Raw genomic sequence first — 23,706 nt, 5'->3', positions numbered from 1 at the left:
ATGGATGTCCAACACATATGCTCATCTCTGATTTAGTTTCTTGCAAGTTTGGGAAAAGAAAAAGAACTGTAAAAAGGTTAACAATTATGACACTTGCATAAGCTGAATTATTTACACATTTTTAATTGATTAAAGACATTGCAAGACTTACATTGCCTTGTGCAGCTTCATTTCAACCAAGTAAAGCCTTTACAATGTGATATAAATTTATACATCTGTTTGTTCCTGCCAAAGTCTGAGGAAAGCGGAAATCAGTCCTAAAATAGAGGAGAGGAACAAATAAACAGACAACGCGTTGGTGGAGCAGGAGGGACCGGCGAGGTATAAAGAGACACTTTAAAATAGAGTGATGAAAGGTCCTAGTGGGACAGAAAAAGAGCAGCAACAGACAACCACACAGGGGAAAAAAGTTTTAAAATATACATTTTTAAGGTTAAAGAATTCAAATTAGGTTTTTTTATGCTGAAGATTTCTTTTTTTTAACTTCAAATTACTTATCCAGGAGGTTTGTGTTTCTGTGGGGTATCATTATAACTTCACAAAGGCTCATTTCTTTAAGCCACATTTACTGCACCGCAACACACAGTGTGCACAAAGCTGAGGGAGGTAAAGCAAAAACTCTCCAAAACACCTTATTCCTACTGTTAAGTGTGAAGGATCTGTTATAGCCTAATGTGTTTTTTTGAAATACCATCTCCAAGCAAAGTTATCCGAAATTTTTGACAACATCAACACAGAAATTGTTGATCGGACACAAAATTAGTGATCCCCCATTTCTCCCAGTTAATCTATGGGCAACTAGTGCTGTGAGCTGAAATGAAGGGAGCATAAGAGAAGACTCAGGATTGGGTGATCAGAAATGGTCAAATATCCTTCTTTCTGCCTGTGCTCCAACCTCGTGCGATGTTATATACAAATAATCTACAGTGAATATACAAATGATTGAAACATTCATTTGATTTGGTTAAAAAAATCCTTCGTAATGTAAGTTTTATTTTCCCCCACATTATGAATGTGCTCAAATTAAATGTCCAGCTGTGTGTGCATATTGTTTACACTTATAAAAGTTTCCAGCTGTTTTCCTGTTGCTGATAGTTGTTTATCTGCATCCTGTCACACGGCTCTGAGGCAGTTTCCCACTTCCTGCAGTAACACCATTAATTTATGTGAACTTGTTTCAGTTTAGCTGTATGACACCAAAAAAGGTCGAGTCAGCCTCCAGAGAGATCAGAGCCGATGGTCGACAAGGGATCATCATTTCCAGTTCCTCACCCAGAAGCAAGTGCACAGTGCCTGTAACAAAGAAACATGTGAGGTTGTCTGTAGGTTCAAACTGAAATACCTTTTTATTCTTTATATGTTTTCCCATTTTTTCAGTACTTTCTTACAGATAAAATGTAACTTGATGAACAACTTATCATTATCCTTGAACTAGTCTGGATAGGTTTTCAACAACTTTAAAGGTTTCTGGGCATAGTGGCATTTTATAGCACAATCAAGAACTTTGTTACTTTCAGTTGTTATGAAAATGCTCTGTCTCTAAAAACTCCTCCTCTTTCTGAAACTCCGCCTTCAGGACATCATCACAACAGTGTTCCCCTATCAACCCTTTAACAACATTTTACCTGCCATTATCTGAGAAGTATGAGCTCAGTTCCACCAGGTGTTTGCTAATTGCTTCTGGCTAGTCTGAAGGAGCTGAGTGGGAAAGTCACGGGGGAGGTGTACTCTATGAGTCAGTAACTTGGAAACTTGCAAACTGCAGCTCCGAGAAAAGAGCTCGGTCCACAAGGCGTTTTGCACAGCTCAGTGGTTGCCACGGGAGATTAAAGGATTTCTCAAATATGCATAAAAGAATCAAGGCAACACTCCAAGTATATTTTTAATGAGGGAATAACATTATAACATTATGTAAAGTTAAAAAAAACATAAACTTTACATATTACTGCTTGTTTAATGATTTAGGGGCTTATTGAGGCTGCTTTCTCGTCAGTAAAGAAATTTGTATCGTTTGGTTAGACACGTACCTAAAACTGGATAATCATATTAAAAATTATAATGATCTACTTTATATTTTTGCTTAACATACACATTTATTAGATGCTTTATTTTGAGAGTAAATTGAAATTTTATAACTTAACCTCGAGCTCTAGCATGGCACGAAAAATGGCTCTAGAACTATTTCTGAATACTTTTAAAGTTTTACCTTTCACTTCATAAATGGCTGTGATTCCTGCAATTTTATCCACATATATCATGTTGCGGCTGGCCTGACACAAACTGACTAGAACACAGTTCAAAGAAGAGTGTATATGTATTTCGACATCCATTAAATCATTTAGCGAAAACATCTGCCCATAAGAGTAATTGTTATGGTTCCTCACTCTTATGTGTAACTACTTAAATATGTGGGTCGTGCTGAAAGACGAGCTGACTTATACAAGAGCAGAGGCGCAGGTTTAAAGAATAGGAACCATTTTTTAGGTAAAAGCTTTTTTTCCTCCTGTTTCATAGCTACACTGACAGTGTCAGGTCATTTTCTATAATCATAGCACACTCTTATCTCATCCTTCTTGCTTAGATGTCCTCCTGGTTATGTTTAAAATCAATGGTATCTGAAATCAAATTCCTAATAGTAAAACTTAACATAAAAACAAAGTTTCTAAATCTAAAATTGTATTTGGAAATACAACGTTTATTGTATCTACAAAAGCTTAAAAGGTTATGCTAAGAATTTATAGTTATTTCAGTCCAGTATTCATAAATCCTTCTTTCCCAGATCAATAGGAACCTCTTAGACATTCAGCAGGAGTTTTTAATTATCCCACAACATTTTACATATTTCAACCATTATTCTTCTCAGGTCAAATTAGCAAACAAATGACTTTTGTCCTAACTCATGTGGGTGCTTACAGCTCCAAATAGCCATAATTGGATAATTCCTTTAATTAGCATCGTGGGTATTTGACGTAACACTTTTCAGATACCAACATTTTTTTTACTATTCGTTTAATTTCACCTGCAATGAGACTAAAATGACCTCCCAAGTTGTTCCTTTTACTAACTAAAATGTTGCTTGTGGTATTCAGAGTAACTCGTGCAGGTGCACATTCCCTACAATTACAAGTTATGAGGAGTTTGTTTTTTTTAAAAGTACTTTCAACAACCAGATTAGCTTTTCATGTGAGCTATCCAAAATAACTCATGATCAGAACGACAGAAAGTCAGTATCACATCGTAAAAGTCCTGCACATAAAATATTGGTAAAAAGATTGGCCTTGGAAGAATTTAGACTTGTGATATGTTATTGTGCTACATTTGGTTCATTCTGACATTGTGGAAAGTTGGACCTGTTCTTTTCGGCGGTAGGACGGCCCTCGTTATAGCAGCTCGGATTGTTGACCACATAAATTTCTGCTTACAACCCATTTGTTTTCCTCAGTTCTTTGAATTACAATAAAATTTGTGTCTTTAATGCATATTATCTTGCTTTTATATCTTAATCTTTGTAAAGCACTGTGGCCTGCAAAGATTGGCCTACTATAAAATATAGCAACTCTTAGTGAACCCTTGAATTTGTCTGCTCACATGTAACAAAAAGCAGCAGCTGTTTGGTCTCACTGACCTGCAGTGTAGCACGTATTGTCATAAGCTCCCTCTGTTATATCCTGCAGGCAGCGCAAGAGCTCTGTGGGTCTCGTCTCTCCCTCAGTGGAGCTCCAGCTTTGAATGACATGACCCATAACTGTGCTTTGACTTTGAAACAAAACCTGTGAGTTAAGTAGAACATTAGCTGAATACTTGGAATAAATCATATGCAATATCAACTTAGTTACGCTTCATTTGGAATGACACAATACTTGTCCAAACACCAAGTAATAACCATCTTCTTGGACAACGATCCTATTTTCCCTCTGTGAAATTGTATTTCCTCGCTGTGCAGAAACAGTCCAGGGGATCACAGTTATATTTCCTGGGGGGAAAGGCAAAACACATTTATTCAAAAATAATGGCAGGAAGGAGTGGAACTGAGGCCAAGTACATGAATTTAGTTTTACCTCTTCTCTCTGGCTGTTTGTTAGTGTTAGCTCTCAACTGTAGGAATGATAACGGCGCTGGCAAGAGAGGCAGATAAAAATCATGCTTTAATTTTATTAACTGTGAAGATATCATTTCTGATCCCACTACCACATTACACTGTAAAACCCAGCGCCACATCTCAACTCATAAATGGGACAAGTTACCATAACTTGGCTTTTCACAAAAAGGTAGTCTATAAGAGTTCCATCAAATATCGGCGCTTGATAAAAACTTAGTTGCTTTGAAAAAATGCACATGTTTACATTTCATGACATAAATGTGTTGTCTTGACTAATTAAATTAAAATTTATTATAGTACCGTCCAAACTTTGGAGACAGTATCTTGCTTCCACTTATGGAACAAAAGTTAGTTGTGCTTAAAATAATTAATAGATTTTTAATTATTAACAACTATAAAATGATTACTTAATTTGTTTTATAATATCTGAAAAATCTCAATGAGATTCAGTAAGTATGAAACAATAGACAACATACATGATTACCAAGTCTGTTAAAAGGTCTTTTAGTGTTCTTAAAAATGTACAATTATTTAAAATTTAAAATAAGGCAAAAAAGCCCTTAACCATACATTTCGAAGTAATGTAACCCAAAGTTACTCCACATAGGAAAACAAGACATTGCTTGGCTTAAAAACAGCACCAAACATAACAGTTTGCTGATTGTAAATGTTGATATTTGCTACCATAGTGTTGTACTGCACTGACACGTTTCTCATTCAATTGTTTTAAACAGTCAGTTTAAAGCAGCCGCCATCTGACTAGCTGTCAGCAAATTAAACAGGAAAGAGAAACATTACTCATAATAACCAACGGTCATAACTTCATAGAACCTCACCTCCAAAAAATACAAACTAACAATTTTAGTTAGCTTCACTTAATGTAGACATTATACTGATAATGTCTACATTAGAAAATATCTAAAGTTTTGTGAACTTGGCAAGTTCAAAAAAGCAGTATTATGTATTATGTATAGCTACCTCAAATTACTCAGCGTAGTTGGGTTCTAACTTGATTCACTCTTAAGTACTTTTGAAATCAAACAATGCGTGTCATTTTGATCATATTAAAAGTGTATGTGCACGTTGGTTAATAAACTGCTTTGCAGCAGGAGGAGTTTTCGCCTACTACTTGGGTTTTACAGTGTAAAGCATAGCTAATAAGCACATTTTATTTTGTAGTTCTCGGCTCCAAACCCACCTCTGCAGCTGCTCTGTTCTCTTTTTACTCTCCTAGAAAAGCTCTCCAGAGAACTCTGAGCTCTTTGGAAAACACTTTGCTTCATGCCCTGGGAGAAAACAAAGCATCGAGAGGAAATTTATTATTGCAGCACTATCTGAATACTCGCTAATGGTATAAATCTCAGCAGTACAGTGTCCAAGATGACGCCATAATGCGTAATCATTGACATACCTCCCTTGTTTTAGACGTCTTGGCCAGTTTCCCATGGACTCCCTCAGAACGTTGCTGATTTAATTGCTGACTTGTGTCCCCTCGGAGTTTCTGAAAATCTTTCTCTAAAACACTGACCCTGTGCGCGAGGAAAAGGCTAAGACAAAACATGATCGCCGTTAGCGAGAATAAAGCATTATAGAGCATAGTGAGACCTGCTGACGGGATGTTCCCCCAGCTACTCAAATGGGTGAGGTCACACATCGGTGCACGCCGGAAACCTGCAGTTTCAAAATGAGTTTCTAAATGAGGAACTGTCCTCTTGTTGCCTCTCAGAGATGGAACTCATTTAAAAACTGCTGAAACTAAAGCCAACTCCGCGGCTTGTTGTGAAACTCGCAGACAACGTAAAAAGCCACATTTTAATAAAGACAAAGGCCCCGCTCGCACAGCATCATTCATCCTTGTCAGCGCTCGTGCCAGTTCGGGCTGATATAAGAGGGAGATTGGAGGCCTTTAAATGAACACCACCGGCTGCACAAACACAGAAGACGAGGGAGGCGCACTTAGGCAGAAAATGAAAACATTTTAATCCATCAATCAACTCCATTTACAAAAGTATATTCCATTTTATATACATTATGTACAAGCATGTATTAACAACTTGTTTCTCTACATGGATTCAGTCATAAGGTAACTAAACAAGCACTGGGAGACCTATCACTGGTAATTTGCAGGGATGCTGTAGTGCAAATGTGCGCAAAAAAAAAAATATATATATATATATACATATATATAGTGCTGTTGCTCTTTGAATACCTTCCTTCGTCCTTGCATCTTGTGGAGTTTTCAACTCCTCCTTCCATGACTTGTAGAAAAGGCTTAAATAATAGAAACAGGAACTAAATCATGAGAGAAACAGTGCCTCACTAAAGTACCTTTTTTATATCTTACCACAATACAATCACAAACTTTTAAGGTTTTTTTTTGCTATTGGAAGTTTATTTGATGGCCTTAGAGAAAGAGCTGTGAAATGGAAGGAAAATTATACAATGTATGTAAATTTTACTAATAAAAATATAAAAATGTCATGTCATCCCAATGGCGGTATGCTGTAGAATTTAAAAATTTTTTTTTTCCAACCGGTCAGAGTTGATTGGACGCTGGCTAAAGCCAAGTACAAGGCAATTCTGAAAGAAAGTTAGTTGGTAGGCGGAGGTTCAGTTTTTATCAAGATGACTGCAAACAACGCAAGCGCTCCAATGGAATGGTCTGGATCAAAGCATATTCATGAAAAATGCATAAATGAACCAAAGGCCAAACTTGCATCAAATTGAGACGTTGTGGCAACACCTAAAACCTGTTGTTTGCAGATGCTCTCCATTCAATCTGTGAGATTAACGTTTTTTGCAAAGTCAAAGTAGCTAACATTTTAAAGCTGGTGACGACGTTTTAGATTTTTATTTGTAAAAAACAAAAAATAATGCTAAAAACGTAATTATTTTCCTTCCACTTCAAATCTAAGGAAATCTTTATGTTGGTCTATCGTGTAAAATGTTCATAAAATATATTCATGTAACGTGATGAAAGGTTTGAGAAGGAGTGTGAATCGTGAATAAATTTGCAAGGCACCATCACTGGTGTTTTTTTGTCATTGTTCAACAGCACTTAAAAGTACGTAATTACTAAGTACCTATCAGCACAGTGTCCTTCCTTGTTATAAAGAGAGCTACTGCGTGTAGAGGGTGACTATAAATAGAAATTTTGAAGTTTGACGAGGATATTTGGTTCCAAAAGGCGTATCTCTGCACAGATCCATGTAGAAGGGAAGTATTTGAAGTGTTCAGAGTCCTTTTTAAAGGCAAACGTTTGAAAGTGAACAAAAGTCACCAAAGCTCGCCAAGTGTCCTCTAGACATTGGCCTTGAAAGGAACCCGGCAATCCCACATAAGGCAGGATGAAAAGACAGCAGACGGCGAGTGCGGTTAACCGTTCTGTCCAGCAGATGGAGCCTCTCCGAGCCTGACGCTGCCCAGGAAGGTGGTGTGATTGGTCATGTTTATGAGCGTGTACTCGTGGGCAATGCGTATGGAGATCTTCTGGCCCGAGCGCAGCAGGCTCACGCCTGCCGTGTAGCAGGTGTTGAACTTGCGCTGGCCTGTCTCGATGCTGCACGTGCAGCGTAGGAACGGGCTGGAGTCCACCATCACGTCATAGCTGGCAATGTCAGTGAAGTTGAGGTAGTACACCTGGTGAGAAAAGAAAAGAGATCCGCACAAGACTGAGAGGGGTAATCTAAACAATTTAGGGGTTCTCTGAAAGCCTGAGCAGCAGCAGAAGCAGGACTTCCAGAGCTGCACACTGAGCCACAGAGGGAAGAGAATGACTCAGACATTAACAAAGCAGGCAGGATTTCTTTTAAGATCAGCTGCCAGCTCTTCTGACTGTAATTTTAAAGGAGTTACGTCAAGGACCGTACTCACTTCTACCTGACTATATATGAAGTAGACACCATCCAGCAGCACCACCAGCTCTCCGGTGCGAGGGTTCATCCTGAACACATCTTTATTGATGGACACCATCTTCCAGTTCCTGAGGACGCCTTGAGACAGATCTAAACATGTCACAACAAACACAGGGCGAGACAAACGGTCAACATAAACAACTCGTGGCTATGTTTTAACGAAAAACAGATCTTGGCACTGACAGAATATAAACCTGCTTAATGATGCTTGTGCTCTGTCTTAGGAGAAGGACTGAGGTAGCATGCGAGCCTTTCAGTCCTGACGTCAGGCCACGTGGCTCTGACATTTAAAGCAGGCTTACATGTGTTAAATGAACATGAAACAGCAGTAAGATAACAGTTAGGCTGCAATCATTCTGCACAATGTTAAAGTCGCGGAACCAAACATTTCTCCAGCAGGAAAATGTACTTTCTCATTTTGCAGCAGCTGACATTCATCCTTCGCAATTCAACTGAGTAAGAAATAAATCTGTTTAAAGGACCAAATATCAAACAATGAAATTTGTTTGAATATTGTCAACAATCAGTCTTCATTGGTGGCAGTCTGTGAGCGTCTCACTCCTTCACTTGGCAGCGTTCAGTCCCTCCAGGCAGTTGTGACGTCAAAACTTGACTCAAATGACCTCATCATTCACAAATTCACTTCTCTGCAAATCTTTCCAAGCAATTTAACGTTTTCTGTCTTTTCTTCTTTTCTAACCAATCACTGCAACTCGGCTGGATTTTGACCAATAACCTTAGCCCACTTCTAATTTAACCTCATGTTTCATGACATGTTGTGAAGGTCGAACCTGCAAGATGAAAGCATGTGATGCTAAACGGTAACATTTGCCTTTTTTTTGTTTTTGTAAAAACCATTTGAGATGTTTTGTAGGATTTTCTTATACTGAATATACAGTTCATGTTAACTTGATTGACCAATATGGAATTACACTTTTGCACTTTGACAACTCCTCAGAACATTTTACTATGAATTACAGGTACTAGAATTACTTTAAAATGTTATTTCCATTTTAATTATTAAATATGGTATAATATTATCTTTTTTGGGGAAATTATGTGCAGCAATATTAAGTATTTCTATAAGACGACGCTATGGCAAAAATAAAGCCCCCAAAAAATTGCAACTCTGACTGCAGCTTTTTGAAAAAAGGTGCTGCAAAATCAGTAATTTTAAACCGCAACAATCACAAAAAACAGCGCAAAATCCTGGAAGGATTAAGTACTTGCCTACTCAGTTTTGCAGACATCTTTCATATCTATCCAAATGCTCCAACAGTATTTATAGTTTTTCTGTCGACTCTAGTTCTGGCTCATCTGTACCAAAAGCTGAATTTTCTTCACATTAAGTCTTTATTTTGTTGGACTTGGTTTGACACAGAGAAAATAAAATCGCTCCTCATCTTTCTAGCAAGGACCCGAAGTCTTTGGGTCAAAGCTACTCATATCTTCATCCATCTTGACAAACAACATTTTCCAGCTAACCCCAGATCATGATACAGCCATCACCATGTTTCACTTAGCATGGCGTTCTTTTAGTGTTAAAATATTTGACCAAGGTTTCAGTTTGTCTCCTTTAGATCTTAAAGATTTCCACACAGTTTGAGAGGTTTTAGTCAGACGTGGATATTTTCTTTGGACAAAAGAGAAAGGCTTCTCTCATGTAAACCTAATCCTTAGTCCAGACATATGGAGAATACATAAGACTGTTCTCACAAGGAGCGTTCAGTGGAAATTCCTGCAGCTCCTTCAGTGCTGCGGTCAAGCAGCCTCCTTCACCAATTTCTTTTGTGTAGCTTTAGTTTTAGAGAAACCCTCAGCTTTTGTAACCATTGTCCCTTTTTTCTCTCTGATAACTAAAGATTTTCTTTCCTGTGCCAAGATATTACTGTGGATTCTTACACTCTTGTCCTCACCAAAATTTTTGTACAATGAGATCCTTTGTGACCTTTCTGCAATGTATACCTTTAGCTAGAGGTTGTAAATCAGCAAACGCCAGGGAATTCCTACTATAATAGGTCGACTTCACTTTGGTTTAGTTAGATTAGGTTATTTGACTGTAATTGATCTTAGGTATGTACCAAAGAAAACTAAATGCTGAAAACCAAATGGAAATGTGCTTCAACTAACTATCAGGTAAAGGATGGGCACTAATTTTGCAGTTTTTCCTTCAAAGTTAATTGGAACACACTACATGGCCTGATATGTGTAAAAAATGAAATGATTTATCATGGCTACATATTTTCTTACATAGCACAAGCTTTACATTTTAACAGGGACTTGTAGATGGCTCCGCATTTCGACATAAAGACCATAATCCCCTCAGATGTGGCGTGCTGGATCTCTCGAGTGAACCATCAAAGGCCTGCCAACAATCTAAAGAAATGTCATTTGTTTTCTTGTAATTTCAGTGTTTGGCAGGCCCGTCTGTTTGGTATAACTCCAAAATTGTGTGTTTGACAAACAGCAGTGACAGGGATAATTCGTGCTTATTGCTTCGTGTCAAACACGCTAGTATATCTCTGAGTGAGCATGAGCAAGGCACCCACCTTCCCTCACTTGGATTGTTGTTTCTTGTCCTTGTAAGTGAACCACTGCCGGCTGGAAAACAAAGAACCCCAGGTGAATAATTTGCAAGGGGGCAAGCAGGCCCTCTCATTGACAAATATTTGTAGAATTAGATTTAATTCAATGAAGGGTGTACTCTTACCTGGAATTTCTTTGACTTATCAGAAACCCCTGCAACAATAAAAGACAGACATGATTTTTTTTCTTTTTTTTTTTAAAATCCTGCAATTCAATGCTGGACAGAAACAAAAGGAGGAGCGGTGATTAAACAAAACAAACACTGACATAGTTTAAGGATAAATCACTGCTATTCTGCACAATGTTTGACAACCTGAATCAGCCAGTCTCACAGAGGAGGCAATGAGTTAATCAATTTTGACAACTTGAGCCCCCTTCTAGTGTGGGAAAGTGGCGATGTGCTGGGGGAGCACTGTAATCTAGGTGGAAAATCTCTGAGCTCTGTTTTCTCGGTTATCTCAACGTATGTTGCGCGGAGTCCTGTACCTGCCGGACCTTGAGGGCCTGGAGGTCCCTGTGGCCCAGGGGGTCCGGGAGGTCCTACGGGCCCCACAACATTGCTTCCTGGAATACCGGGGATCCCTGGGATGCCCGGAGGGCCCTGTGGCCCTGGGGGGCCCGGGAGACCAGGTGGTCCAGGTCTTTTCTTCGCTGTAGAAAGAGAAAGACAATAAAGTTACTTTTGTTGGAATCTAATCAGGAACTTAACTCTGAATGATCTTAAAAGATGTGGTCATATGAAGACAGGCCAGAGCCCTGAAGGTTTTGATGGAACCTTCAAACAAAATACACGCAAGTATGTTCATATTCCAAATACTCCATTTTGTCTCGTTACAACCACAAACCTCACTGTATTTACTAGGTTTTTTTATGTGATAGATCAACACAAACTTGTGTTTATTTGCAAGTGAAAAAAAAAGATGCATATTTTATTTATTTTTTAAACAGCTAGAAAAATAACTTCAAAGTGAATAAAGTTAAAAGTAAAAATTTAATTGTGGACACGGAAAATCACTCAAATTCAGTCAGACTTGATAGAGAGTGCGAGTGGCGATGTTAATTTTCATGTCTTGCCAGATTTTTTAAATAAGTTTTATTGTGGGCATGGAGCATCGGGGTCTAGGTTTTCTGCCACACAAACTTTGACATGTAGGGCAAAAAGTTCACTTTTGGTCTCATTTGGCTAAAACTTCTTCTGCATGTCTATTTTAAGTTTGAACATGGCCTTTCTTAATTTTATGTACTTATTTTAGTGTGTCAAATGAAAAGCTCGACTTCTTATTGCTTTCTTTCAACAACTGCTTTTATTTTGCCACTCTTCCACAAAGGTCAGATGTGTGGCCTGCATAACTAAAAGTTGTTCTCCCACCTGAACTGTGGATGTCTGCAGCTCTTCCAGAGTTACCATGGTGACAGTTTCTCAGATTGATAGGCCTTTCTGTTTATGTAGACGGCCTTTTTAATGTTATATCTGCAGTTGTCCAAAGCTCTTTCCATTTTTAGGAAGAATTAGTCCAGTGAGATGCTAAAATCTGGGGATAACGCCTGCTTTAAACCTGCTGGAACCACTTCAAAAATCCAAATCTGACCTATTCATGACCCCAGAGGTCATCACAGAACAACTCTATTTATACTACTATTAAGTTACATATGTGTAGACTATTTACCAGTAAGTTGACTAATTGGTTGTAGTGGATTTATTTAATAGTATCAGAGGAAAGATTGCTGAACACAAATGCATCCCACATATTTCAGATATTTGGGTAAAAATGTTTGAAACAATCTAGTTTTCCGTCTAATTTTATACTACTTTGTGTTTGTCTACCACATAAAAACCCAATAGACATCTCGCCAGGCACAGTACCAATTGTAATTAGGCAATCGAAGCTGCAGTCTTCTCAATAACCAAAAGAAAAACAGACAAATACCTTTTTTCCTCTCTTTCCTCTTCTCCTTTCCATTTGATTCTGAAATAGTAAAAAACAGCAGCATGATTATTTCTGAAATAGTTTCATGAATAATCACCATCTTGGACAGCATCCCGAGAGTCCGGTTCGTTCCACGCAGGTATCCTATAATCGGTTTTACCAGATTCAGACGGTGCGCGCCGAAACACACTGGAGTGGAGGTATGTCAGTCTGCGGTATCTCGTAGTGTAGTAATTTGTAAGTGCGGTTTCACCTCCTCTGTATGAACAAGTGCCTTAAGCATTCGCAGGCAGTGGAACTGGAGAAGATCATTAGAGAGATACTTTATCCTGCCAAAATCCTTTTTCTTTGAATTAGACCCAGATGGAGAACACAGATGAAAGTGTGTGTACATGTGTGCATGTGTTTGTTTAAGCACACATTCACCACCGGCAACCAACCCCCCTCCCTCGTACCCTGCGTCGCTGTTGTGTGCGCGGCCGCACACGCCCGAATGTTCGCTGGGGCATCAATGTCACTGCTCCGGAGTTAAAATGTGCGCGCGTACATATATGCTCAGCTGAGGAATCCTTTCAAAAAGCCTTTTTGTGCATGTTTACCATGTCATTAGAACTACAAAGGCCATTTAACCTTAAAACCTCACAGTTTGAGTCCCCCCTCAAACATATGGGCCGGCGTTTCTCCCCTGGCTAAATGACTGGATGCATCCGCGTAGATTTCTCTTAACGAGCAGCCCTATCTGGAATCTGGTGCCCGTTAGAGGAGCGCTGCAGACACACACACACACACACGTGCAAAAAAGAAAAAAAAAAAGAAAAAGGACACACATACATAAATGCACACAAAACAGCACACATCTAAGGCTGAGATTACAAAAGCCTTTGTCTGTGCGCTCTGTGTAGAGGAAAGACCTGGGAATGATTAGTGTTTAGAGGCTCGGGACGTTACTGATTTATGTAGAAACTCTCAAAGGTGAGTTTTTTCTTCTAATTTGAACACAATCACTAAATTCCCCCGCCGCCGCCACACCCCAAGTATTCAGTGTCACGCCACAGACGCTGGAATGCCTTGTGATCATGGTGCACTTGTTGCACTCAGACATGAAACATCAAAGTTAGTTTTTTTTTATTTGCATAGCTCAGATTCTAAACAAAAGCTAATTCAGACATATTGGCCATATGGGTTTTTTTCCTTCAGTGGAGTTATTAGTTTACATAAATCAGCTTAAAATAATGAAAGCCATCAACACTGCTGATTATTATTCTAATATTCAGATGTGCGATGATAGGTGCGAACGACAATTGGGAGACTGTGTTATTTTGAGACTGAGGAAAATCGAGAGGATTTCACTGTCTGTTTCGAATTGGTGCAACCCTCCCAAAGCCCTTGTTGTCCTTTCTTCCGATCCAAGTATTAATCAATCCCATTTCGCTTATTGTTTTTGCTATAAAAGCACAGCCAAATGATGTGGTGGGGTCGCTTTGTAAAGTCAGCACAAAGAAGTTTAAAAAAATACTAAAATAATTAGTTCCACAGAGAAGTGAGAAGCCATTAACATCCAGTTTTCAGAATTTAGGAGCCGTAATCCTAACATGAGCCCTTTATTTACACAGTAACCGAACCCCGTTACTACAGAAACAATTGCTCAACAGTCAAGTCAGCAGGTGCAATGTAGTCAACAAGAGTGGACTAATCCAGAGGACAGCATCTGCTGGTTTTCCTGTGAAAGGATTTGATTGGTAATCAGTTCAAGTATTACAAAAAAACCAAAAACAACAAAAACCCAAAACCCATTATTTAATATTCAATAAAAAACATAAGAACTCCTAACACATTTGTTTTGTGATATCATCCCTACATTCTGATGCACTTTTTTTGAGTTTCCCAAAAGTGAGGTAAAAGCTGGAGACACCTTGAAGCTTATATTTCATTCATTTTCTGCTGGATTCAAAACTGTTACTTCTTACAAGCAACATACAGCACTTGGTGCTTGTTATAGTCCAAGGCAGGGATGCATAATTTGGAAATTTTAGATCTGAAACCATTCCAAGATAATTAACCCTGGAGGCTGGCCCTTAAAACGGCAGTATAAATATAAGTATATATACATGTGTATAGCCTTTTACATGTTTGTTAAAATTATCATTATGTTCTGAAAGCATAATGAGCTTCTCTGACTTCTCTCTACGCAGAGAAGGGAGAACGCTGTCAAGTTCACAAATAAGCTGCTCCGTCAGAAATAAAACAAAACAATCACAGTTAGGTGCACGATCTTAGTGATATCAATAATTCTTGTGTATGTGCTGCTCACACCCCCCCACTTCCTCTCTGCTGTTCTACAGCTTCTTCTTGTCAGCAGAGTCTGTCATGAAAGCTCAGGTTAGCAAGCAACATACAGCACTTGTGATAGCCACCGCTTGAATAGAGATTTTAAATATAGATGAGGAAAGTAAGTTCTGGGATACCGTTGACTAAAACAACCAGACGTAATGCCATTAATCTTGAGTAAATTAATGTTATTCAAATCAAATGCACATGGCATAATGCGTATTGTTGGGGTTTAGGGCCATGCCCCTCGTCGCCACATTTCTTCTTCATATAGACACAGTTTTACAAACTTGTACTACAGATGCCACAATTGTGACCACACTTTTTATTTACTTTAAGAGAGCAAAAAAAGAAAATCCATTAAAAAATCTGAATGGGCTCTCCCAAGTTCTCCATACTTGAACAATGTTATTGACATTCCTATTTTGTTCTTTCTTCAATGAAAGAACTGAATGAGCAGTAAAATAATTCAATTTTGATCAAGTTTTGCAAACAAATAAATCTGTGGAAACCTTTTTTAATGGCATTATTTTGCATGGATCTTTGAATATGACAAATGATACATTGATGTTTATGTTGGCCAACAACAGGGGTAAGATTACATTGCATAAAATTGGCCAAAATTTTCATTTAATTCCAACAAGTTTGCAATTTGAAATTATTTCCAAATGTTCATGGATCACCTTCCCATGGAAATTTACTGTGAACATACCTCGTATGTGCAAAATTAGTGCTATAAATATGTTTGGCAGGTCAGACCTCAAAATAAATTGGAAATTGTTATCAACCAGGGAAAAGCCTAATTGGTGCACCTCTAGTAGTGAATCTAAAGGTGGAAAATGACAAGGTGGGAAACACAGCATCCGATTACAGCTTCTTTGTAAGGGTGTGGATGAATTAAAAAAAAAACGCCTCACACCTGTTTCTGTTTCCCTGCCAGGACTCCTTTTTGCTCGTCGCGTTCTTCCTCTGCTGTCTTTTGTGCCATGGAAGTCGTCGTTTCTGTAGAGGAATCTCTCCTGAAGGGGAGGACACAAAGAGGGTGAGGGAAAATTTAAGAGTGGAAAATTGCCCAGACCTCAAACGTGCAACAAGCGTCGAACAAAAGAGCCCTGAATCGAACAGCTGTGAATATCAATAGCAGCAATGCCATCTGGGATGAAGCATCTGAAGTAAAAAGAAAATAAAGGAAAAACAATCCAGGGTTTTGAGAGGGAAACACACGTTATAAGTATTGATTCTATTCTTGGCATATAATGTTTGCACAGAAACAACTTGGGGCATTTAAAAAGACGCGAGCCGAGACATTCACCTGTGGCCAAGTCATTGTCTGTCCCAGTACGGGCGGTAATTTATCCCGTAACCCGAGTCGTTTCTGTCTGTGTCTGAACTCGTCACCTGGCCACGGACGCTCTAAAATTCACCTTTTTTTTTCTTTTTCAACACAAAAGGAGGACATGAGGTGGGGTTAATAAGAGAGCAACACCTATTCATATGCACCTGGTCCCAACCTATTCACTGGTGACATGAGTAACCAAAACTTAAAAAAAAAAAAAATTCCAGGAAACAGATCTGGTGTGGCTGATTTAAGATCCGTAAATCAATTTTCCCACTGCTGTCTATTTATATGACCTACATATTGGTGTGCTGATCAGTGTCAGACTGACCTGAAACCTGGCACCAAAAACATCCAAACCACCATACAGACTTTATTTTATCATATCCTACAACCTGTACGTATATTTCTTTTCATGTGCAGCATCACACATGCCCTTTATTTCGACCTGTGCAATATTTAATGTTTGAATTTCACATGTCAGATCAAAGTAGGACACATTGGTCAATTGACAAGAAAATTATACAAAATTTTGTTATTTCCTTATAATATTAGTGCTGTATACTATATCACAATTATTTTGTTAGTGAAATATTAATCTCACACTGGAGGGCTGAAGGTCACAGTGAATGAAGAGCAACTGATAATAAGGGGATTGACACAGATGTGGATTTGTTAACTCAAATACAAAATAAAAAAAATCACCAATAATATTTTCCAAAATTGTGCAACCATAGTGGATATTCATTTTTGGCACTACATTTTTGACATGTGATCACATAAAAAAATATTTAAGTATTGCTCATTATACATGTAAAATATTTTAGAAACTTTAAGCAGCTTTTATATGCATTTTTTTTTCCATTTCACGGTTTTATTTGCTATGTGTTAGGCTACAACATAAATATAATACATCGAGGTTTGCGTTTTTTAAGATAGTAAAATAGGAAATATTTCTAAAAGTTCAGTCACGAAGCCCCATCAACCCGATATCGCCCCCTTCTGAAGCAGTGTGAACTCCCAGTGTCTCCTCAGTGAGGTTTTAAACCAAAACCACTGACAGACCATAGGAAGACAGACACAAGAAGTTATGTTTCTAGTTTTCTATACCTCTTTTCAGATGTGGGAACACCCACCCTCCCGAATGTCTTCCCTGAAGCGAGCGATGAGCTGAATCATGTCGAACACCTCCCCAGCCGGCTCAGAGTGCAGTTAACATCTACGTCCCTGACCAGCTGCCAGCTATGTCTGACCTTACGAGGCCCGGGAAATCCAGAACCGATGAACGAGCGCAAGTTGGAACAGTTTACGGACACACAGCCGCTCCAGATGTTTCTGGGAGCAGAAACGTTCGCTGTTCATTTGGCATGCAGGTGCCTCCACATCTCCTCTCCAGCTGTTGGTGTGTAAAAGAACGAGGGGGGGGAGAAGGGGATCTCAAAAGTATTCTTGGTGTGTATGTTCAGCCATATGGCTTTACACTTTCGTCTGTTCTGACAGCCAAACATGATCTCGCAGCCAATTTCTGGCCCGAGATTAAGGACCCGGCAGAACGACGAAAGACAAACAAGCAGTCTGCGAGGCTACTACCAAACCGGTGCAGCTGACAGATGAAGGCATAAGAGCGGGGAAGAAAAATTAATTTTAAACTAAAAGCTCCCATTAAAGTACCATGCGGAATGGTTTCACACTCTCGCTTGCTTGGTTTCACATCATTACAACATTTGCAGCCTTCATCGTCTTCAAAGGCACGCCGAGTTACAGTAAATCAGGATGACAACGTGTTGGTATGTATGCCAAGTGCCAACTATTGAGTAAACCATTCTTTTTCGGCACAAAGGGAAAATGCAATTAATTAGAGGGCTTTCAAATCTTCAAAGTGAGGGGGGTTGCTGTTGCGAGCCGTAGATGCGATTCCCTGTTGCTTCGTGAGGATATGACTAAAATTCAGTCACCCCAGGCTGTGTAATTTTGCTATTACAGGATTGCTCCTTTTGCTTTAATTAGCACCACTCCAAAAGCTTCTATGCTTGCTAGCACTTTTAAACATCAGCACTTATAGTCATATTTTTGATGACTAAAGACGACAAGCAGATTCTCCTTTCTATTTTACTGCACTAAATATCCATCCTGGTTGCGGCATAGATGTGTGAAACCCAATAGTGCTTAAGAATGTGAGGTTACAAAGTTGAGGAGGTGAAACCGAGGGCTGGTGGCTGATGTTGCATGTCGGGTGCCCATCACCGCTGTGCAGGCATTACTAACCCCAGTGGCATGCATCCTCCCGAGAGCCGACGGCTCGTGATACTCCTGTGATTCAAGCGATCGAATTCGACGATGACGGCGTGTTTTCTTTTAAAACACCACACACAAAAAGGGTGGCCTCCCCGTCTTAACCGCTTCTCTCTGGGCGAGCCATGTGTTTTAAACCATAACCCGGGTAATTCAATAACAGTACGCATACACTATGAAGTTCAACCTGAGGGAGATGTAGCCTGTCAGCAGCCAATCATCCCTTGGACTGTTGCAACACTTGCTGGCGGAGAGATTCCTCACTTGAACGTGTCGAGAATTTATTATTTTGGTTGATGTTTGCGACGACTCTGGACTCAATCTGTCTGCGCCATCTGCCTGTCAGGACGATTCAGGCTGTGCGTGCTTATGTGTTTGCATGCTCACATTGTCGATGTTTTAACCTCCTATTGGGCTTTTATGACAGTTCATTTATTTATGCATGATACCCGAGTGAACAATCACGATACTTGCTGTTTTAGCTATCGGCAGCAAATTACAATCAAAGAGGGTCACAGCCCACCCGGCGCCTCAACGTTGTACGCGAGTAAGGACTTTTGAGTTTGATTCCCATCAAACTGGCTTTTTTTTTTAATAGCCATTAACCAGACTCCAGATGTTTCAGCATGTGCTCTCTCTGAGACTTTGAAGGCACAGATCAGAGCACAGAATTATTTCATATAACAGAAGGCTCAAGAAGAAAACATGAGCCGAGCTAACACGATCAAATAATCCTTAAATCACACTTTAATACATTTCTCTCGCTGATGTCAGGTGGATAAAGGCACAACATGCTCAACCCCCACATCTCGCTGCCTGCCATCCTAGATATTAGCGCTATACACACCTGGACGGAGGTTGTTTTATTTTTACTGTTGGGAACTGAGCAGATCTGCGAAACAGCTGGAATTTACTGCCTTGCTCAAGGGCATTACCAACAGTGAGGTGGAGGTGAGGACTGTTAAGATCACTTCCCAGACCCAGATCATAAATCGCCAGCTCATCTGCTTGGATTAAGAGAGCAACTGGAAGGATTTGGTGAAACTGTTAAGTTTTTAAGTGGTTCTTAAGTTCTACCTGCATTCCGGAAACGGCTGCTTAGTTTTATGATTGTTTCTAAAAAAATCTTAAAGATCTAAGCACTGCCATTCTTCTTAATGATCGAGATGAATACTTGTCACTGACATAGAAGACTAAAGTCTGCTGGATGTGACTTGCATTTATCATTATCAGTTCCATTTCTGCTTATACACACAAGATTTTTGATCCCTAATACCCATTAGTGGCTGCTTTCTTCTGATTGGATTTTCATCTTCTGGTTTACTCTCAGGACTGACTGAGATAAGTCAAGACATCTACTCTAAGAGAAGGCAGCAGGCTATAGCTGACAAATATGCAATAAAGTGGGAATATTAGCCCTTATAAACAATGTCTTCAGTTCAAAGAAATGCTCCTTTACCAACTTGAACCCACACAATGCCATTTCTTTCCCTTTTACTACCATTTTGTAGCAGTGTACCAATTCCTCTCTGAAGTATTCAAACAATACAATATTCAAAGTGCCAATTATCTTTTGTCTTTTCCTACTGCCTCCAAACAAACCGAAGTAAACAATTAATGTTCTTAAGCTTTTATCAGTTTATTTCTATTACTACCCAAGTATTTTTTGATTAATTTTACAGATAAATAATTATAAAAAATAATTCTACATTCTGGAAAATGACCTAAAATCATCTGTTCTCTAAGTGGGTATGAAACCTTCTTTTAAGACTTTGTATAAATTGGTAATTAAACATTACTTGAGGCACAGCTGCGTTTCCTACAGAACTTTTCCTGAGTACAAAATGTTTTAAACTTCAAAGGTTATCAACTGTCCAAGGGGTGAAGTGACCTGGATCCAAATATTTTTTTTTTATGGTTCAGTATTTTCATGGGTTATGGAGACAAACGCAGCTAATATCTATCCATCGTTTTCTATAGCCACCTTTTCACAGGGGTGTTTAGAGGTCATTGAGCAGTCAGGTACACCATGGAGGGGCCGCTGGTTCATTACAAGGCAAAACTACTATTAGCTATTGTACAATTTAATTCACTTATGTATTGTTTTAAAACAGACATCTACTTTTATGAAATATGTAGGACAGAATGTCCATTGGCATCACTTGGTAGATGGCTCCATCTAACACCAGAAGAAGTCTGCTAAAAGATTTTTAAAAACAAAAAGTGAGAAACGCTGTAGGGACAACATGGAGTCATTTTGTCCCTTCTCTACTTCTATGTTTGTAGTTTGGTCATACCGGACTTGTTGATTGACTGCTTGACGTTTCTATATGAACCTAGCATTCACTTGCATCTATATTGACGTAAGTTAACTTTCCATAATCTGCTCACGGTCTGTTTGATGCAAAGTTAATTATGTGAGCTCATTTAGAGTCCTTTTGGTCTGATACTGGGTGGTTATCTGTCATATTGCACAGGAGGAACCAGAACCAAAATTAAAAAGGGATAATAGTTAACCTAAGTTTTCAGAAAGCAATATACAATAAAATCAAATTATGGGTGAAATATGAACATTTATCGGCAATTTATTATTATAATTATTGGAAAAACCTGTTCACAAAGTATATAAGTGCAAAATGGTTTAGTTATAGAGACAAAAGGCTATGTACATATGTGAAATAGGGGTATGAAATGGTAAAGAGGTAAACTGAAGACTTGACAAAAAAGGCAAAGATAACCCATTTCTGTTTTATCTGTTGACACCTACAGTAACAGTGGGATGTCAAGCAATCATTCTCTTCTCAGTTGGATACAAGAAGCTGCCAAACTAGAAACAGCTCTTTTTTTTCTTCTTTGAAATACTTTTGGGGGCACTTGTTCATAGAGGCAAAATGGATTTGTTTCGCTCAGAAACTCTGCTGAAACTGATCAGACACATGTTTCAAAATGTTTAAAACGTCTTACCATAATGAAGACATCCATATCACCTGTCTTTCTCAAAACATAGGTTATACGCACAAAAAATCAAATCCAGGTTACACATGCTGTGAAGGACAGTTCCACTTGTTTTATGTTTTCCACATCAGATGTAAGCCGATTGTTCTGCTACACTTGTCTGTATACCTGTACGTCACATCAAATTTCAACCATTCCTGCCGGGAACTGGGTTGAAATGTGAGGGGGCCTTTGATGCAGACGCGTGTGAAGATTCCAATAAACATTTTTTAACTCTACAAGAGAGACTCTTCAAAGGAACGGACTTGGAAAAAAAAAAAAAAAGGCTAACAAGTGCGGCCTCAATGCCACATGCTCCTGTTTCTCCAACTATGTAAACTGTGGGACGTGTAATCAGAGTTGTTTAATGCAGACATCTGGCACGGACAGCATCACAGCACTGTTAAATATTTACAGCTGGGCTACAGTCTTTCTCCTCGTGAAGCATCACCATCTGGGCCAAATACCAGGCCCGTCTCACTCGGCTACAACAAGGGAAGCAGCTACTATCTAAAATAAGCCAAGCAAAGACACAGCTAAATAAATATCCAGAGCTCGTGAGAGAAAAATATTACGGAGAAATCCCAATACGAACGATGGATCTCATTAATGTTCCCTCCAGAGGAATAAATGTGTTTGCACTGGAAAACTTAAATTCCTCAGGGTGACAGCTACAGGTCCTGGCCAATGTCCCACACAGAGGATCGTTTTCTCCAGCACAGAGCTTACACAACCGCTAACAAATGAGCAGGAGTGAGACAGCAACGTAAAGTTGAGAGATACAACTTGGTACTTTTCGTGCTGATCAAATTAGGGAGTGGAGGAGTCGGAGGGGGGGAGGCTGTTTGCCAAAGCCACAGACAACACAATGAGTGTTCAATCAAGCCGCTGCCAAAAGGGAAAACACATGTGAGACGGAGACTGGCTCTGCTCCAAGTACCAAGTGCCCCATCTAAGTCCTGATGAATTTACATCAGCCCTTGGGGCTTTGCACCTGCTGGTGATTCAGTTAATGTGCAGTCCACCTGCTCCAGCACACTCACTGACCCCCCTGTGCGTTTCCAGCTGGGCGAAAACTCTGAGCATCCAACTCTTTCTCTGTTTTTAGACTGAAAAAAAGGAGGACAAACTGGAATAATGAATAAATGGTATGAGTTTATTCCAATACATTCTCCAACGGGAGATGCTTTATTGAGCCAGGGCAGATGGGTTTACCTGACAGATTGAAAGATGAGGGAATCAAATATTTCTCTCAACATACATCTCCCTGGGAACTGGGTTGAAACAAGCTGGTGACAGGATTCTGCACATGAAGTTGGCCAGTAAAACATCCCAAGGACAGAACACAGACACGCAACCTGACACCCTGACACAGAAACGGGAGCAATCAACCAGCCTCCGAAAGACGAAGCGTGCTGAATCTCATTACAGGTTTTCTCTTTACCTCTCGATCCTCTTCGCTGTGCCTGCTGCCGGTGTCCATTCGCGGGTGGCCGGGCGGCAGAACCCCCACCGGGTCATCCAGGTCAACCCCGGCGTGTGTCACCTTAGAGTCCCGCTTCTGGTGGGTAATTTCCCTTTTCACCTCGGAGCGCAGGTCCAAATAGCAGACCAGGGTGACTGCGTGTAGGGTGAGCGACAGCAGGAATAATCCCAGAAAGACAGCGCTGCCGCTCCGACCCCTGCACTTCTTGCCGCACATGCAGGGAGCCCCCCTGGGCATCACCGTGTCCGGGAAGTCTTCGGCGGGTGAAGCGTCATCGCATGCCATTATCGGAGGGAGCGCGGGTCATATGCTCCTTATCTCGGCATAATCAGCTCGTCTTGTGGCGCGTCGAGCCGGGGCTATTCATTTACGTGAAGGCTCATAGGTGCAGCAGCAGCAGGTCGGCTGCAAACTTCTCCCAGGATCTGTAGTAACAATGGATGTCCCGCCCAGCTCGACTGTGATTGGTCCAGAGCGCTGACTAATCCCGACAGTCCGGGACAGAGGTTGGGCGCTGGATTCAAAAGGGCCAGGGATTGAGCGACACCTAATGGGCAATAGTAGGTACTACAACACGTGTAGACGGGACGCTGCGAGAGAAAATTTAAAAAGAGGAAAAAAAGAACACCTGGATTTAACTAAGCCAGAGGTTCTCAGACTTTTTTTTTTTTTTTTTTTTTAAACAGGGGAACCACCTTGGTAAAAGCTAACTTTCATATACAAATATATATAACGAAAGAAAA

The 23,706-nt window shown here is 39.7% G+C and overlaps 2 protein-coding genes across 3 annotated transcripts; both read right to left on the bottom strand.

The window, feature by feature from the left end:
• Positions 1–103: 103 nt before the first annotated feature.
• On the bottom strand, positions 104–5,760 carry LOC102230769 (tumor necrosis factor ligand superfamily member 13B-like). The gene is made up of 6 exons (XM_005795377.2): positions 5,511–5,760; positions 5,298–5,385; positions 4,059–4,115; positions 3,861–3,973; positions 3,626–3,770; positions 104–1,293 (listed from the first exon to the last, which is right to left on the bottom strand). The coding sequence occupies exons 1-6, from the start codon at positions 5,751–5,753 to the stop codon at positions 1,178–1,180; spliced, it is 762 nt and encodes a 253-aa protein (XP_005795434.2). The 5' UTR covers positions 5,754–5,760; the 3' UTR covers positions 104–1,177.
• A 295-nt stretch (positions 5,761–6,055) lies between these two features.
• Positions 6,056–23,379, bottom strand: eda (ectodysplasin A). Of its 2 annotated transcripts, none has more exons than XM_005795511.2 (8): positions 22,922–23,379; positions 15,775–15,874; positions 12,528–12,566; positions 11,086–11,250; positions 10,724–10,752; positions 10,563–10,614; positions 7,973–8,103; positions 6,056–7,738 (listed from the first exon to the last, which is right to left on the bottom strand). In XM_005795511.2, the coding sequence occupies exons 1-8, from the start codon at positions 23,246–23,248 to the stop codon at positions 7,475–7,477; spliced, it is 1,107 nt and encodes a 368-aa protein (XP_005795568.1). In that variant the 5' UTR covers positions 23,249–23,379; the 3' UTR covers positions 6,056–7,474. The 2 variants fall into 2 exon arrangements, with proteins under 2 accessions (XP_005795568.1, XP_023183880.1); XM_023328112.1 differs by having other exon boundaries at positions 7,979–8,103.
• Positions 23,380–23,706: the final 327 nt, after the last annotated feature.

The sequence above is a fragment of the Xiphophorus maculatus genome, chromosome 23 (assembly GCF_002775205.1).
Source record: "Xiphophorus maculatus strain JP 163 A chromosome 23, X_maculatus-5.0-male, whole genome shotgun sequence".
Taxonomy (NCBI): Eukaryota; Metazoa; Chordata; class Actinopteri; order Cyprinodontiformes; family Poeciliidae; genus Xiphophorus; species Xiphophorus maculatus.
Note: the sequence above shows the minus strand (reverse complement) of the source record. Positions and strands in the feature narration are given on the sequence as shown.

What these genes read in the sequence shown, in the direction of transcription:
- LOC102230769 (XM_005795377.2), bottom strand. Translation starts at nt 5,753, where the DNA reads ATGTGTGACCTCACCCATTTGAGTAGCTGGGGGAACATCCCGTCAGCA. An exon ending in AGAACAGAGCAGCTGCAGAG is followed by an intron (nt 4,116 to 5,297) that starts GTGGGTTTGGAG and finishes CTCTCTTGCCAG; the next exon opens with CGCCGTTATCATTCCTACAG. An exon ending in CAATACGTGCTACACTGCAG is followed by an intron (nt 1,294 to 3,625) that starts GTCAGTGAGACC and finishes TCTTTGTTACAG; the next exon opens with GCACTGTGCACTTGCTTCTG.
- eda (XM_005795511.2), bottom strand. Translation starts at nt 23,248, where the DNA reads ATGGCATGCGATGACGCTTCACCCGCCGAAGACTTCCCGGACACGGTG. An exon ending in TGGCAGGGAAACAGAAACAG is followed by an intron (nt 12,567 to 15,774) that starts GTGTGAGGCGTT and finishes TTACTATTTCAG; the next exon opens with AATCAAATGGAAAGGAGAAG. An exon ending in TCATATATAGTCAGGTAGAA is followed by an intron (nt 7,739 to 7,972) that starts GTGAGTACGGTC and finishes TTTTCTCACCAG; the next exon opens with GTGTACTACCTCAACTTCAC.